This window comes from Gymnoscopelus braueri, assembly GCF_963280865.1.
Source record: "Gymnoscopelus braueri genome assembly, chromosome: 18".
NCBI classification, from domain to species: domain Eukaryota; kingdom Metazoa; phylum Chordata; class Actinopteri; order Myctophiformes; family Myctophidae; genus Gymnoscopelus; species Gymnoscopelus braueri.
The window spans coordinates 4538342-4557304 of record NC_137618.1 but is presented as its reverse complement, the minus strand read 5'-3'; the positions used below and the strand labels follow the sequence as shown (position 1 = coordinate 4557304).

Here is an 18963-nt window from a genome sequence, read left to right as displayed (position 1 = left end):
ATTAGAATATATATTTATTGAGCAAGCTTGAGCAAGATATAGAAAGCATAAGGAAGCATAGTTTGGCGTCAGGCCTCTGAATCCATTCACTCCCTGTAAGAATAACATTTTAATAAATGTTACATGCCAAATAGCATTTACAGGGAATGAATAAAGACCCCCAAAACAGCAAGAACCCCCAAAACCGCTTGGGAACACAGAGCCTGACGCCGGACCAACCATCTGTGAGAATGGTGGAGCTCCATGAACTTTGTGTTCAGCTAAGCATGATGAAATGTCCGAGTTCCTCAGCATTTGATTGTTAAGCTAAACAAATGCAAGCATGCATCCATGTGTTCAACAAGCCTGATGAATCCAGGTACCTGTTGATTCCTGAAACCAGGAGTCCTAGACGGTATCCTAACACTACGGTGTCCACTGCTGTGCCGCACCACGAGTAGGATTCGAAAAGGACATTCTATATTTTTTCTTTTTCAAAGAAATTGCTATATATATATATATATATATATATATATATATATATATATATATATATATACATATAAATGAGGTCATCCTATGATGAATGATAACTATTGTTTATCATCCATAATAAATAAAGTGTACTGACTATGTGTGTAAAGACGTGCTATCTTTACTTAAAATCTGAATCAGTACCCAACGATTCCTGGAGCAGCATTTACTAATAGACTGCGCTTGATATGATTAGCCTGACTGCATAGCCATAGAAAAACCCAAAATTTTTTAACGCTGCCATAGAAAACCCAAATCTTTTTTAACGCTGCCATAGAAACCCAACATTTTTTAACGCTGCCATAGAAAACCCAACATTTTTTAACGCTGCCATAGAAAACCCAAATCTTTTTTAACGCTGCCATAGAAACCCAACATTTTTTAACGCTGCCATAGAAACCCAACATTTTTTAACGCTGCCATAGAAACCCAACATTTTTTAACGCTGCCATAGAAACCCAACATTTTTTAATGCTGCCATAGAAAGCCCAACATTTTTTAGTGCTACCAAGGAAAGCCCAATTTTTTTTAGCGCTATAGAATAAACCAATTTTTTTTAGCACCATGACATCACCACTAAACTAAATCCCCAGCAATCCACCCGAGTTGTAATTAAAGCGTCAATAATGCTCAAGCAGTATTTATTGAATTAGCGATAGAACAGCGAGAGCACTCATACTCATGAGCTTTTTTCCTGCAGAATGTCATCCTTATTAACCAATATCTACGTAAGCTCCTGAGGACCATCGCCCCATAGATTTAGAGAAGCAGAAGACAAGTAGCGCTGCAGGTGTAGCTACACCAATACGGAGGATGGAGAAAGCCCGCAGCTTGAGCAGATCTCTCGCAGCTTTGCAGTGAACCAGTTCAAGTTTAGGCCTACAGATGGAGAGACAAACACAATGTTATTGCAATTCTGGATTAGCCCGGCCATCCTATGACCAATTTAACCCATTTTGGGTTCATGTTGCCATTTACCGTATAGCAACATGCATTTTATATATATATATTTTTTTTAATAACTATTTGAAGTTTCCAGAACTTAGTCAGGATTTAGAAGGCGATTTTTTAAATCGGCCTTGGTCTAAATGGGTTAAGCGCGTGTGGCAGCATGTTAGCAATTAGCATCATAGCAGTTGATGCAGAAGAATATGGTATACAAGCTTAAATTATAGCTTGCAGAGCTTGACGCAGATTATTAGACATGTGAATAATATTAACTAACGCCGATATCCCTCTCCATCCATAGCCTAATAGATTTAGCACGAAATGCCATCTGTTGCAAGTCTGAATCGGCCCAACAGAGCCAGACGCCAGAGGGTTGGCAGAATTGATTTAGCAGAGTTTAGCAGCGAGGCTAGGCAGCTCAGTAGATGATGCAGCATAGGTGCCGAGAAGACATTGAGAAGCCCACATCTCAAGCAGCTCTCTCACGCTGCCTTGAGAGCCTTGTGCTGGCCCGCACAGTAGATGCTGCAGCATAGTGCTGAGAACACTGAGAAGCCCACATCTCGAGCAGCTCTCTCACGCTGCCTTGAGAGCTCACAGAGCCGCCAAGAGCGTAGGTAGTTCAACCTGGAATCTAGAACCAGAAGCAGAATTATTCTTGCAATTACCATGGTAAGCCACCCTGGACGAGATGACGCCGTTATAGACCGCTGGGACAGGAATTTACTTCCTGAAGCCACTCACACATCCACAGTGAAAAGTGCGTGCTTCACTGTGGATGTGTGGGGACGCATGCTGCACGCCAATGCGCGAGTGTGGCCTCAAATCCTGACACAGTCAGTTGCACACCGCAAGCTGCTGGTTGCGCTGCAACACTCGTCACCAGTGATGAACACACCGTGATGTGGTGCCAAATATGCCGTGAGCATCCCAATCTGGCGGATAAAGCAGCGCCTTTTATGCGGGGACAAAGACTTCCAGTCACCCAGCTTTTGATAAGCATGAGAAAAGCAAAGAGCCCATCAACATAGTGTAACTATTGATAACAGGAGCAGCCAGGATCGGAGTCCCTCTTTATCCGTCCTGCGAGATATTTCTCGGATTGGTGCGCACCAGCCAACATTGACAAATGACTGATATCTTGACTCTACTAAAGCCCCACCATCTATCCTGTTGCAATAACTTTACTTCTGTAAGCTTGTTGCTCATAACATGACAACATCACTTGGCAACCAACTTTTCTATATACTGACCATATACCTTCCACATGGAAGCAAGCATGCCATGATAGCTTGTGCTACCACAATCCAGAGCTATCCCCATAAGCAAGCCATGCTGAGTTAGCTTGTGCTACAATCAATTTGATAGCTTTACGCATGGGAAGTAAAACATGCTGTGTTTAGCTTGTGCTACCGACCATCCAAGCTTCCACATAAGAAGCAAAACAACTGAATTAGCTTGTGCTACGAACAATCCGAGCTCCCACGTGGGAAGCAAAACATGCTGTGCTAGCCTATGCTACAAACAATCCAGAGCTATCCACATAAGAAGCAACACATGCTGTGATAGCTTGTGCTAAACAATTCGCCTCCACATAGGCAAAACATGCTGTGCTAGCCTGTGCTACAACAATCTAATCTTCCACATAGAAGAAAACATGCTGAGCTAGCCTGTGCTACAAACAATCTAAATCTTCTACAAAGAAGCAAACGTACTGTGTTAGCCTGTGCTACAACGTCTCTACCATCTCTTATCCAAGTGTATGCAGCAAAATGAGAATCCCTTAGCTCATCCTGATCCTTAACAAGTGTAATTTAGCAATACAAGAGCATAGCAACAGTAGAATGCAACCAATAACGTCTAATCTGCACTGCAAGTTCATTTGATTATTTCATCGTAATATGAAACGGCCTACTTTACCTCCACCACATATTAGAGCAATTGAACTGCTACATGATTTGACACTGACACTGTCACTGTTGAAGACACGAGGCCTGCAAACCTGACTTCCCCAGTATCCAAGGTGAACAGCACTCATCCCCATCGCATTAGGCATCCCATCACCATGCATTAAGCCGGACATGGAAAAAGAAGCACAAAGCAGAATATCAATAAATGCTGATAAATGACTTTGCGTGAAATCTAGTACAATTTAGTACAGCAACTTCAGCACTAACATGAACATTGAGATGATGGCAGCAATTTAGTGCTGCAACTTTTAGCATCAACATGAACAGTGAGTTTTCCTACTCTGCAATTGATGCCAGACATAGCTACACGAGAGATAACTAATTTCAATGAATTCTAGCAGCATTAACATTTAAACTGCAGTGCAACTACTTCTTGAATACTACTCACAAGTTAGCTTCCCCTCTCTCCTTCGCATGGGTAGGGAAGTGTTCGGTCATCAACTATAAGCCTCAAACAACATCCGGTGGACGAGCTCTTCAGAATAAGAGTACCGTCTAAAGCCACTGAACTATCCATGAATACAATACTATAAATTAAGCAAGATGCAGCCAACTGAGCATATCCGTGTTTTAACCAGTAGCCTACATAAAGATATTAATCTGAACATTAGAGCCAGAACAAGCAAAGCGACTCACAAAGTGACGCCATGCCCTCTCTCTCTATCTACCATGGCAGTAGCACTTACCAGCCATATCAGCGCGCATCCGTTCCTCTGTGAACGATAGATCGGTGATGTCATCTTTTGAGAGAGAAGCAAGCAACTAGGTCTAGAAACCCAATCTTGAGATAAAGTGAACTACTTTGAACAAATACACGCTAAACTGGGGACCATAACAGAACCCCAAGCCCATCGTTGCTTACGATAAGGAAACATAGAAACTTAAGCAACACTGTTGGTGAACTACCGTTAACCCAGTGCCATAAAGAGAGTTCTGACACTAGCGTCGACTCCCATTGTAAGAATGGAATGCGGAAGTGCTCCGTCTATCTCAATGAGGCAGGCAGTCCCAATGTTTGGAACTATAGCCCAAGGAGCCTGTTTGCGGCGGGATCAAGCGTGTCGTTACTCTATTTCTACACTATTTCTACACTCTATTTCTATCCTGCCGAGATCCGGCAGGATCTCGGCAGCAGAGCAGCAGCAGCGTCGCACGTCAGAGCAGCAGAAGAGCGCAACCAGACTGAGCAGGTAGGCAGAGCATTACTTATAACCCACCGACCAGGAGAAGAGTGCATGTGACTTAGTCACCTGATCGGTTAGCCCAATCCCTTGAGTTGCCTGGCCTGAACTAGCTCCGTAAACTGCGCCTCATTAGGGTTCATAAAGTTTGTTGATAAGACGTTTATACTGTTGGTTCAGTCACGACAACAACGTTAGCATTAGCCGCATGCTAACGTTTACTCGTCCGTTAGCTTAGCTACACGCTAACGGCTCATATTAAGTTGGTTTGGCTAATAATCATTAATCCCAACTAACGCCAACACAGTAATGGATGTAAACATTCACATACATGCTTTAGACATTATTATCAGGTTGCATTATGAACCAGCAGCAACAGAATACAAGTAGCAGGCAGGCCACGCTAGCAGCTAATACTGTCAACAACATACCAACTGGCTGTGTGATCATGTCGCAGGTAGATTAGGAATGAACGTCTCCACCATGTAAAGACGACTAGTAGCATCTGCGCATGCGCACAAGTATACCAGTCTCACTTAACCATAGCATTACTGTTACAATTATTTTAAAAACATAGAATGAATGTATGAACCATATCAATGAAATGTAAACATATGAAATATATATATAATGTAAATATATGAAATGTATTTTTACAAGTCACATTTTTAGACCCATTAATACTTTTACAATACTTTCACCAATACCTTTAACTTAGTGACCTAAAAGTCTTGACAATCTATTTGCTATTAAATATGCAAGAAAATTATCAGATTGATCAGATTTAGAACAAGATGTTCCATACCATATATATCGGGAGATGCTTGGGGTAGCCACCTGTGTGACACCGGCACTGCTGCAGGGTTCTGTGTTTCTGACATGACGTTACGTTACGCGTCTGTTTGCTCTTGTTTTACTTAATGTCAGTAAAACTATATTCCGAATCCTAACCTTATCCTCAGTACAAGACTCTAGTGCTGAACTGTTATACCTGTTGATATAGAGGTCAGTGCTGAACTGTTATACCTGTTGATATAGAGGTCAGTGCTGAACTGTTATACCTGTTGATATAGAGGTCAGTGCTGAACTGTTATACCTGTTGATATAGAGGTCAGTGCTGAACTGTTAGACCTGTTGATATAGAGGTCAGTGCTGAACTGTTGTTAGACCTGTTGATATAGAGGTCGGTGCTGAACTGTTGTTAGACCTGTTGATATAGAGGTCAGTGCTGAACTGTTGTTAGACCTGTTGATATAGAGGTCAGTGCTGAACTGTTGTTAGACCTGTTGATATAGAGGTCAGTGCTGAACTGTTGTTAGACCTGTTGATATAGAGGTCAGTGCTGAACTGTTGTTAGACCTGTTGATATAGAGGTCAGTGCTGAACTGTTAGACCTGTTGATATAGAGGTCAGTGCTGAACTGTTGTTAGACCTGTTGATATAGAGGTCAGTGCTGAACTGTTGTTAGACCTGTTGATATAGAGGTCAGTGCTGAACTGTTGTACCTGTTGATATAGAGGTCAGTGCTGAACTGTTGTTAGACCTGTTGATATAGAGGTCAGTGCTGAACTGTTGTTAGACCTGTTGATATAGAGGTCAGTGCTGAACTGTTGTTAGACCTGTTGATATAGAGGTCAGTGCTGAACTGTTGTACCTGTTGATATAGAGGTCAGTGCTGAACTGTTGTTAGACCTGTTGATATAGAGGTCAGTGCTGAACTGTTGTTAGACCTGTTGATATAGAGGTCAGTGCTGAACTGTTGTTAGACCTGTTGATATAGAGGTCAGTGCTGAACTGTTGTACCTGTTGATATAGAGGTCAGTGCTGAACTGTTGTACCTGTTGATATAGAGGTCAGTGCTGAACTGTTGTTAGACCTGTTGATATAGAGGTCAGTGCTGAACTGTTGTTAGACCTGTTGATATAGAGGTCAGTGCTGAACTGTTGTACGTGTTGATATATAGGTCAGTACTGAACTGTTATACCTGTTGATATAGAGGTCAGTGCTGAACTGTTATACCTGTTGATATAGAGGTCAGTGCTGAACTGTTATACCTGTTGATATAGAGGTCAGTGCTGAACTGTTGTAAGACCTGTTGATAATGCCACTTAAAACACTTGCCAACACCTGTTGGTTTGGTCTACATTGTAACTTTCCCCTCCCAGTTCTCATAACATCAACATACAGCCTGCTGACCAGTGTTGCCATGTCTGCTTATTATAAGCTTTTTTGATTGATTGTTTATTTAGAAAGACATGGTAACAGTACATGGAAGTACAAATCACAATACACGGTCCTCTAAACTGGATCGCTCATAAAAGCACTTGGCTAATTGTCTCCGCCAGGCCGAAGGCATGGCGAGAGACTATGCTTTACCCCCTGTCTGTCCGTCCGTCCGTCCGTCCGTCCGTCCGTCCGTCCGTCCGTCCGTCCGTGTGTGTGTCCGTGTGTGTGTCTGTGTGTGTGTCCGTGTGTGTGTCCGTGTGTCATCCTGTCATTTTGTGTACAGCTCCGGCACCGTTGGCTTGATCGCAGCGAAACTGTGCACACACACTCCCTGGATGCCAGAGCAGAACCTCTGCCCCAAATATTTCACATGGGCCCTTTATAGCGCCACCACGATTTGCGCAAAACACATTTTATGATATTACTCCTACAGATTTTATCCAAATATCATAATAAAGTTCATAACTTTATTATGATATAATATCATATCATAATAAAGTTCATAATAAAGATGAATATCACAACACTGAATCCATTTTGTTTTGTTCTAAGGTCAACCTCAGGTGATTGGGTCTCAGCCCGTTCAGGCCAGAGTGGGAGATGATGTGATCCTTCCATGTCACATTGAACCTCCTGTCAACATGGAGAGGAAGACACTGGAGTGGGTCAGACCTGACCTGAAGCCAGAGTTTGTTCACATCCTCCAAGATGGACGTTACATTGCTGATGCTGTGAACCCCTTGTACAAAGGGAGGGCGTCTCTGTTTCATGAGGAGCTGCAGCATGGTAACATCTCACTGAAGCTGTCCAAGGTGCAGCTCTCAGACGAGGGGACCTACAAGTGTAATGTTCTACACCTGAAGAGCAGCACTTTGATCCAGCTCCTTGTTGGTAAGATGTAATGGTCAATATCATAGACAGGAAAACAAACAAACAAACTACTGCTGATCAACTAGTTTCAGTAGTCTCATGAAACCCTAATTTTAAACGGTTTTACCAAACAAACGCAGCAGTTTCCAGCGCTTTTTTCCTCAAATGCAGTTTGGGCTACGTAACAGCCTACAGCTGTTGCACTCCTTATGCAGGGACCCCTCTCAAACTTTTTCATGTCAAGGACCCCCAAATTGACATGTATTTGACCCCCATTTCAAAAGATAAGCCAGGGACCCCCATAAGAGAACATTTTTACGGCTCTAGCCGTAAAAATTAAAACCACCAATTTCAAGGACCCCCAGTTTGACATGCATTAGGGCTACAGACCCCCATTTAATGGCATTTATATCTCTGGGACCCCAATTTATATTGTAAAATCAATGTTAATTTAACTCTGAGTGTCCAAATGGAACCAAATAGAACCAAATGGACCCGTTATAGGGTCCATTTGGTTCTATTTGTACACGAGTTACAGACCCATAAGGGTCCATTTGGTTCTATTTGTACACGAGTTACAGACCCATGAGGGTCCATTTGGTTCCTAACTATCTATCATTTAGCTGGGGACCCCCTGGAACTCTCAAGGTCCCCTGCGGGTCCCCGGACCCCACTTTGAGAACCACTGTCCTACACACTCGATATTATGGAAAACTCATATTGAAGTAGTTTCAAATGTTCAGAATCCATTATCGAAAATGTTTTATTTAACACTACATACATACATACATACATACATACATATATATATATATATATATATATATATATATATATATATATATATATATATATATATATATATATATATACATACATACATACATACATACATACATACATACATACATACATACATACTAGAGATGCGTGGATCGCGGTTTTAGCCGCGGTTGCCGCAGTTAACCGCGGTTTGGGTGGATTCGGGTCAATCAAATATAATTATTACTTAATATCGGATAAACCGCGGGTTAAATATTGCGGTAAATAAGTTAATGACATCTAATATATCTATCCATAAAATAGCTAAATCTCTGCGTGCTTGTGTCTGTGTGAGTGTGTGTTATTCTATAAGCGCCGCTTATAGAATCCTATTTGACAATAGGTTTAGAGCAGCCTCTGTGCGATGTGATCACAAAATGCATTGATTTAGCCTATGGAATGTCGGTGCGTCTTTTTTCTTTTTTTTAAACCGGTGCTGCTCTCAGCGCAACAGAGCAGAGCTCTGCTGCGCTGGACATACAGACAGACACACACCCCGACATTCCATAGGCTAAATCAATGCATTTTGTGATCGCATCGCACAACTAATACTAAAACTAACGGGGAATACCAGAAAATAATAATATTTTGACATACGGGAAAAACGGTTGATGCGGATATTTAAATTGGATAATATAATTATTGCCGTAGGATAACGGGCGGATAATTAATGTGTACATGCGGATTCGGGTGACGTGAGAGGCCATCCGCGCATCTCTATACATACATACATATATACACACACATATATACACACACACACACACACACACACACACACACACACACACACACACACACACACACACACACACACACACACACACACACACACACATAGTTTAGTTATAGTGCTGGATGTGGACGGCCATTTAAAGCCACGTCGACTCTTAAGCCTGATTTATATTTAATAGATATATCACACAGATTAGCCGATCTACAAGCTCACAACACATAGTACCCGCGGCACGTTGTGAGCTCTGCTATTTTCAGTAAGCTTAATGAATGGAATCACATAGTTGCATAACAACACTGACTGTTACAGTAAAAAATAAACTATTCCATCACATATTATTAGTAATGAGCCAATAATGAGGCGTCAAACAGTAACTTCTGGCATATTTTATCTATGAGTCAGTGACCATCTCCAGTTTGTTGATTATGTTATGTTATGCACATACAGTAAATGTAGGTGAAGGGCAATTTGATTATACGTGATGGCTTAGAAATGTGATAAACTAAAGGGTTAAAGGAGAGATCCGCCCATTTTAAGTGTTATCTTTGATGTGTCGCTAATCACTCACCATCATTGAAAGGGACGTTGAGTTATTTCAGAGAGTCCCGTGTCCTGCAGTCTGTCGACCCCCTCCGTTGGCATAATGGGAGCCTGTGTAAGAGTGAAAATCGTCTATTATAACCGATGCAAAGTTAGTACTTTCTCTACTACTGCTCATTGTGGAGTCTCATGATACTCAAACATGCACTGAATGTCGCGAACGAGCTATCGTTCATGCAGAACGAGATGATGCTGGTTGCTTACTTCTTCCACAGACGCCAGGTTCTGTGGAAGAAGTAAGCAACCAGCGTCGTCTAGTTCTGCACGAACGATAACTCGTGCGCGACTTTCAGTGCATGTTTGAGTATCATGAGACTCCACAATGAGCAGTAGTAGAGAAAAAACTAACTTTGCATCGGTTATAATAGACGAATTTCACTCTTACACAGGCTCCCATTATGCCAACGGAGGGGGTCGACAGACTGCAGGACACGGGACTCTCTGGAATAACTCAACGTCCATTTCAATGATGGTGAGTGATTAGCGACACATCAAAGATAACACTTAAAATGTCCGGATCTCTCCTTTAATAGAGACAATTCTATAATAACTCTTCAGACATACAAATGAAAAAGCACAACATACAGATGTATTACCCCCCCCCCCCCCACCCCCCCTATCCCATTCCCCTTGTGCCTTGTGATTGATGACCTTGAGTTCCAAGTAATGGCTGTCCTTTATGATGGGAACTGGACAGATGTAATGTTCATTTATTAATAATGCACATTTATGCACAGTGACTTAATGTACCATCCAGTACACATACATGGCTGTTAATGGAGACCAGGCAGGAATCAAACCTGTGAGTTTTGGACCACGGGACAGTGACCTCTACCATTAACTCCACTGTTGATTTGATTGATTGTGTTATAACAGTTGTGTCATGACTCTGTGTTTCAGAGGATATGATTCCTACAGAGGGAGGATCAATTGGAGTAGTGATTGTTATTCTAGTGATCATCATCTTGGTGGCAGCAGTACTGGGATATGTATACAGGGAAAACATCCAAAAAGTAGTTCTGGGATATTTCCATCCTGGTAAGTCTGCAACTGATTTATCTAACCAACAGTACTAGATGTCTGTAGCCAAGTTAACGTTTTTAACCAATCACGTCGCTTATACAAGGTCACGTGAGGGGGTTGGCCTTAGCTGTGTTGCTATACACTCTACATAACTATATGATATCTAATCCAACATGTCATATTGTTTCAGATAAAGAAGTGGCAGCCCAAGAGAGAGAGGCCATTCCAGGTGAGAAACTTTAACTTATAATGAATACATGAATTGTATTGATCATTTTAATTATATTGATCATTTTAATTATATTGATCATATTAATTATATTGATCATATTAGTTATATTGATCATTTTAATTATATTGATCATATTAATTATATTGATCATTTTAATTATATTGATCATTTTAATTATATTGATCATTTTAATTATATTGATCATTTTAATTATATTGATCATATTAATTATATTTATCATTTTAATTATATTGATCATTTTAATTATATTGATCATTTTAATTATATTGATCATATTAATTATATTGATCATTTTAATTACATTGATCATATTAATTATATTGATCATTTTAATTATATTGATCATTTTAATTATATTGATCATTTCAATTATATTGATCATTTTAATTATATTGATCATTTTAATTATATTGATCATTTCAATTATATTGATCATTTTAATTATATTGATCATTTTAATTATATTGATCATATTAATTATATTGATCATTTTAATTATATTGATCATATTAATTATATTGATCATATTAATTATATTGTCTTCCCTGAGATCCTCTCGCAGCCTACCTCTGGCCCGCGAAACATACAGTCCGTCTGTTTGTAGCCCACGCTGCGCTGTGATCGACGCGATCGGGGACTTGTCTGAACCGTATCTTGTGGATCTGTGATATTGTGTTGAACACTGACTGGGGGGTTGTGGGGAAAGAAGTTAATACACTGTTGGCAAACCAGTTACTCTGTGTGTGTGTGTGTGTATTTTCTTTATGATTTTCTATGGTATTGTGTGTTTATGGTTTGTTTCAGGGGTTGATAAATATATGGTAATACAAAATAATATTTTGTCAATCCCTTGTACGGTGGTTGGGGGTATTATTATTTAACCCTTTTTGTCAGACTGGGACTCTGGCTGGCACCCGGCAGTTACCCCAGAAAACCGCTACAACACATAGTTCCAGTTAGTTAGGTCCGAGCCCACAAACCCCGCACGTAACAAAGAAACCCTCCGTTCTGTCTCGGTCTTGTCTGTGAGGTTGCAAGGCTACTACTCACGGTCGCTCGTAGAAAGTGATCTCCGAGTACTGTGTACTCTCCATGTGATCCTTTATTTCTGTATCCTCCGTCCCGAGCAACACGACAAAACTATCTGTCACTAAATAAACAAACAAACAAACGCACGGCGGCAGCGAGCCCATGCCGCCAATCCTCCCGTCACTCCGACAAGACGCCAACTTTCCTCACCCCGGTAGAAGGTAAAAACCAGTGTGGCTGGCCACCGTCATCACGTGAATGAACTGACACATATAATAAGTCAGGGGTAGTGGCGATGCACCGCTAATCGCCACAATCTTCTCCAATACAACAATAACATAATGAATAGAAAGGAAAACAAAAGGTGTTTGTAGAGTAATAAGTTAGTAGAGCTCTGCATAATGCATAAATAAAACCATTATGTCATCTAAAGCTCTGCTGTCAAACTGTAAGAGTCTCACATCACCAGCTCTCTTTAATGCATGCATGCGCGCACACATTTATGTGCACACGAGTGTGTGCATAGCTTTGTCCTGTGTATGTAAGTGCATGAGTTATACACTCTACATAACAATACATGATATATAATCAACATGTCATATTGTTTCAGATGAAGAGGCTGCAGACCCAGAGAGAGGGCCGATTCTAGGTGAGAAACTTTAAGCTTATAATGAATACATGATCATATTGATCATATGAATGATATTGATCATATTCATTTTATTGATCATATGAATTTTATTGATCATATGAATTATATTGATCATATGAATTATATTGATTATATTAATTATATTGATCATATTAATTTTATTTTTTGAATATAAATGTATAGGCTAGTTTATATCACATTATGTATTAAACTGATGTTTGTGTGTTCTCCAATACAACAATAACATAATGAATAGAAAGGAAAACAAAAGGTGTTTGTAGAGTAATAAGTTAGTAGAGCTCTGCATAATGCATAAATAAAACATTATGTCATCTAAAGCTCTGCTGTCAAACTGTAAGAGCCTCACATCACCAGCTCTCTTTAATGCATGCATGCGCGCACACATTTATGTGCACACGAGTGTGTGCATAGCTTTGTCCTGTGTATGTAAGTGCATGAGTTATACACTCTACATAACAATACATGATATATAATCAACATGTCATATTGTTTCAGATGAAGAGGCTGCAGACCCAGAGAGAGGGCCGATTCTAGGTGAGAAACTTTAACTTATAATGAATACATGATCATATTCATCATATGAATTATATTGATCATATGAATTATATTGATCATATTCATTGTATTGATCATATGAATTTTATTGATCATATGAATTATATTGATCATATGAATTATCTTGATCATATTAATTATATTGATCATATTAATTTAATTTTTTGAATATAAATGTATAGGCTAGTTTATATCACATTATGTATTAAACTGATGTTTGTGTGTTCTCCAATACAACAATAACATAATGAATACAAAGGAAAACAAAAGGTGTTTCTAGAGTAATAAGTTAGTAGAGCTCTGCATAATGCATAAATAAAACATTATGTCATCTAAAACTCTGCTGTCAAACTGTAAGAGCCTCACATCACCAGCTCTCTGTGATTGATTTAATACTTTATTAACATGTTTATTAACAGTACAGGTTATAGTACAGTCATGTTTATTAACAGTACATGTATAGTACAGTCAAAGGTTATACTAAAAGGATAACACTAAAAGCTTGGTTTGCTTTTCTTTGTACTCAATTCATCAGTAATACTTATAATACAATACAAAACATAATGGAATAAAGCTAAGTAGAATCATAAGATATATTTACATCTATAATGATAACAATGTGAAGGTCAACATTATAGTGTCTCCACACCAACCAATCTCTGTCTCACATTTCTGCTTTGACAGGAGGAGACCCCACCTCCCTTAGACGTCGAACAGGTGTGTGTGTGTGTGTGTGTGTGTGTGTGTGTGTGTGTGTGTGTGTGTGTGTGTGTGTGTGTGTGTGTGTGTGTGTGTGTGTGTGTGTGTGTGTGTGTGTGTGTGTGTGTGTGTGTGTGTGTGTGTGTGTGTGTGTGTGTGTGTGTGTGCATGTGCATGTGCATGCGTGTGTGCATGTATGCACGTAGCGTTTGCCTGTGTATGTAAGTGCATGAGTTATAAACTCTACATGATATATAATCCAGTATTTCATATTGAAGAGGACATTGGTTGAATTGGTCATAGAATAGAATAGCCCTTTGATGATCCTGTGAGGGTAATTCAGGCACCAGAGCAGCACAGCAGTTAAGGTACAGTTACAGAGTGAGAAAAGTACTGTGAGGTACAGACCTAGAGTCAGAAACAGTATCCCACCCAGAGCAATGCTTACAAACACAGTGAGCATTACAGAATGCCATCCTAAGCTGAGACAAATACCCAAGCAAATACACACAATCAGACAGGTGTTACAACATCACAGGCAACACAATTATCGTTACAGTGTCAACACTATAACCAGAACTAGGGGTGGGTGATATGTCGATAAATATCGAGACGATACAATGTCTCCACGATATGCCTTTTTAGAGATATCATATCTATCGTTATAACGTGAGTCACTCAGTCATAGAATGTGCACTCACCGTGAGTGAACATTCTATGATTTGCAGTTCTATACCTTAATTTATACTTCTGACTACTAACTCACCATCGGAACATGATGTGTTCCATCATGTTCCGCTGTTCGCTGGATAAAAACTAATAGATTATCTATCTATCTATCTATCTATCTAAGATCATATATCTTATAAAAAAAATATGATCATATAATATAATTAATCATCATATATGTTATTCATAATCATAATAAAATAATAATAATCCTAAAAACAAACAAAGAAATTATCGTGATACTGCTTGAAAAAATTGTGATATTATATTTTCAATATCACCCACCCCTAACCAGAACAGTAACAGCACACCTCAGTATGAATGCTGAATGGAACACACCAGTGATATAACATACAGCCTCCATGCAAGACTATCAGAGTATGTACGATATTGTACAATTATTATTCCAAAGCTGTAGAAAAATAGACAATTGACAAGGCAGAGCAACCACTGTGTGCCTGGTTTTAGATCTTCATGGCAACCAGCACAAAGTACTGGATAAGTCTATTTAACTTCCTCCTGGGGTAAATGAATATCATTATTACCCCTCCTGCTCAGTTACCCTAAAATCTCCCTGTGGAAGGGGTGGAACGGGTCATGATAGCATCCAGCTTTCTCACACTTTCACCTCTTACTACACCCAACCAGAGCAGCCCCAACAATGGATCCATATCTAGTCTCATATCATTTGGTATGTCATCCTCAATACAAGAATATTTTATTGTGATGATGACATCATTCTATTTTATAATAACAAAAAAACAGCCCTAGCCAATCACAGACATCTATGTCATCGGCCCTAGCCAATCAGAATTTCAATGTTTTCAAACAGCGAAGTCAGCTCCCAGGTTTGTGTGTGTGTGTGTGTGTGTGTGTGTGTGTGTGTGTGTGTGTGTGTGTGTGTGTGTGTGTGTGTGTGTGTGTGTGTGTGTGTGTGTGTGTGTGTGTGTGTGTGTGTGTGTGTGTGTGTGTGTGTGTGTGTGTGTGTGTGTGTGTGTGTGTGTGTGTGTGTGTGTGTGTAAAGGCCACTATCAACATCTGTGGATCAGGATATGAACTGTCACTCACCAATGCCCGTGGTCACCTCATGTCAGCGCAACAACAACGTCAACGGAAGCACTGGACTGAACTTAGACTGCAGGGAAAGCTTGCCTGTCTCCTGACCGCTGACCACTCTGTGTCTCATACAGTGTTTAAAGGTGTAGCTCTTGATGAGGCCATCATCACCTTCACCTTAAAAGCTAGGCTCCAGGTTTTACCATCTAAGCTTAACCTTTCCATCTGGCTCCCTGACAGCCATAGCCCACACTGTATACATCACGACCATGCACAGATTACTGAAACCATGGCCCACATTCTCAATGGTTGTCATGCGTACAGAGGGCTTCACATTTGTAGACATGATAGAATCGTGGATCTGATTGCAGACAGTATCATTTCCACATTCAGGTCACCTGCACCAATGCTGTATAAGCACTCCACTGTGAAGCCGAGTATGTTCAATCTGTGTAGTGATGTCTCAATGTTCTCTGATATAGCAGCAAACACCCCCGATATTGTTGTTGTTGATGAGAATAGTAGAGAGGTTCTCATTTTAGAGGTTGGCTGTACGTTTGACCACAGCCTAGAAGAAGCCTTTATAACTAAGGTGGTGAAATATCAACTGCTAGAGCAGACCATGTCGCAACTGGGCTACAACTGTAAACGTTTAGTTTTGATATTTGGCAGCCTGGGCCATGTTCATAAGCTCGTTGTTAGAGGCCTTCAGATGGCTGGTCTCACAAAGAGAAGAGCCAAACAGCTAGCAAAATATTGCTCAGTGTCAGCTATCATTGGCAGTCGCGCTGTTTGGAGACGGCGCTGCTATCTGTACCCTTAAGCTGTATACTGCCTGTTTGGCCCTACGTGTGTGTATAACTGTAACTGTGATTGCCTTTGTCGGCACGTATGCCGTAGTAACCCACAGTGTGAAATTGCACTACCAGTATTTGTGTCCTTTAGACCTTGTATTTATGTGGACATAAATAAAGATTTTTTTTGTGTGTGTGTGTGTGTGTGTGTGTGTGTGTGTGTGTGTGTGTGTGTGTGTGTGTGTGTGTGTGTGTGTGTGTGTGTGTGTGTGTGTGTGTGTGTGTGTGTGTGTGTGTGTGTGTGTGTGTGTGTGTGTGTGTGTGTGTGTGTGTGTGTCTCTCTGCAGGGCATAGCAGGGATCAGAAGGATGGCACCACTTCACTAAAACCACGAAAATCAACTAGTCAAAGATGGAAGAAACAGTTGGACAAGCTTGCAAACATTGATGCCTGTGAAGTTATCAAATGTGAGAGTTTTGTGATTGGGAAAAACAAGGAATTCCTCATCCAACCGGGGAATAATGGAACTGAGGTCTTCTTGGGGTCAACAGATGATGGCACTGAAGTTGCAGTGAAGAAAATGACAACTAGATACGCTGAAGCTCTGGAGAAAGAGCCAATATTTTCATCTCTTCCAAAACTTGTCGATCCTTCAATTGTACAATATGTTGACTGGGCAGTTGATGAGAACTTTGGTTACCTTGCTCTTCAGTTAAGTGAATACAACCTGAAAGAATACATGGATAAACACAGCCTCTCTGAACTGCAGTGGAAACAGCTGGCACGTCAGGTTCTTCAGAGCTTAAGATTTCTTCATGGTCAGAATCCTCCAATTCTCCACCGGGATATCAAGCCAGAGAATGTCTTGATTGGTAAGATACAAACAAAAAAGAAAACAAGCATTAATATCAGTAATGTAAACAACATTTTCTTGATTTAGTTTGTCTCAGTCTAAAAACATGTATTATAAGGTTCTACCCAATGTTCCTTGCAGATACTCTTGGCAATGCAAAGTTAGTGGATTTTGGAATAATCCAACAACCAAACAATACCAGTTCAGACGGTTCAAAGATATGTTGGCTGGCGACGGAGATGCTGATGAGAAAAGATGGTGTCTATACAACATGCTCTGATATCCAGGTTGTTCTTTATTCTGCATGATAATTTAACATAAATATGTTCTTACATACATTTATATTCATTCTTAAAGCTGCACTATGTAACTTTCCTCTTCTACCCCGGATTTGGTTTCCTGCGTAAGTGCTGACATTTTTACCATTGAGCTAATAGAGCCTGCCTGCTTGCTCAGGTGATGAATTTTATCTTGACCATCAGGTCAAAATGTGTGTCAGATCCTGTGTCTAGGTGAGACATGACCTTTGACACGATATAAATGTCTCAATAGAAGAGCAGGGAGGCAAAAATACAACCACCCCAATCATTAAAAGTTACATAGTGCCGTTTTAATGTGGAGACTTTATTGATGGTTGCTGGGGTTGACACTAAGTTCTCAGAGGCACCTGCCCGTCAGGTCATGTTCTACTTGCCCACAGGTCTTGCCCACTTACCCGAAAAGTAAATTGTCCTATATAAAATGATAGGTAAAATTTGAATTACAGTTCAATTTAACTCATTCTGTGCCAGGCACAGAATGAGTGACTTAACACTTAATTTTTACTTTCTACTTTCGAATTCTGAGGCTGCGCGAAACAAATGTCATATATACCTAAATATGTTTGCCAAATATCTAGCTACAGTATGACTATGACTATGGGTTCACACTTGTTATTTAGTATTTTTAAATGTAGCAACAGTGAAAACAGCACATAGGTTAACAGTGCTCTTATTTTACATGTCACAGACCAGAAGACACTTTCTTAATTTGACAAAGTGCTCTTATTTTGAAGTCCACCGGCCGGAAGTCAAGGGTTTACACTCATCTGACTTTTCTTTTTTTGGGGGGATTTTATACCTTTATTGATAGGATAGTAGTCTGACAGGACATGGGGAGTGACATGCAAGCAAAGGTCGTTGGGATCCTGCGACGCGCTGTCAGGCTACTTTGCAGCCTAGGTGGCTGGACCGCTACGCCAGCGGTCCAGGACACGTTTGTGTGACTTGACACGTGATAAGCTTTGACCGTTCACTAAAAAACGTCAAGTACTAGGATGGCACTGCTGTTTTGAATCTGACATAAGGAAGACTTTTTAAGCTGTTGGCTGCATTCTTGTATTTTCACACTTTGGTTAGGGACTAGGGAACCGCAGCACATGCTCAATTGCACAA

General features: G+C 40.3%; 1 protein-coding gene across 1 annotated transcript in view; it reads left to right on the top strand.

Annotated features, from left to right (window-relative positions):
- The window catches only part of LOC308105606 (uncharacterized protein), a gene marked incomplete at its 5' end in the record, with an annotated part of 123482 nt that overhangs the window by 11666 nt on the left and 92853 nt on the right, over positions 1-18963 (top strand). The window contains 8 exons of the mRNA XM_080456438.1: positions 7391-7729; positions 10767-10904; positions 11080-11118; positions 12782-12820; positions 13340-13378; positions 14084-14116; positions 17025-17549; positions 17672-17817. Of these exons, the coding sequence (XP_080312564.1) occupies positions 7391-7729; positions 10767-10904; positions 11080-11118; positions 12782-12820; positions 13340-13378; positions 14084-14116; positions 17025-17549; positions 17672-17817 (1298 nt within the window). The remainder of the gene's footprint in view (positions 1-7390; positions 7730-10766; positions 10905-11079; positions 11119-12781; positions 12821-13339; positions 13379-14083; positions 14117-17024; positions 17550-17671; positions 17818-18963) is intronic.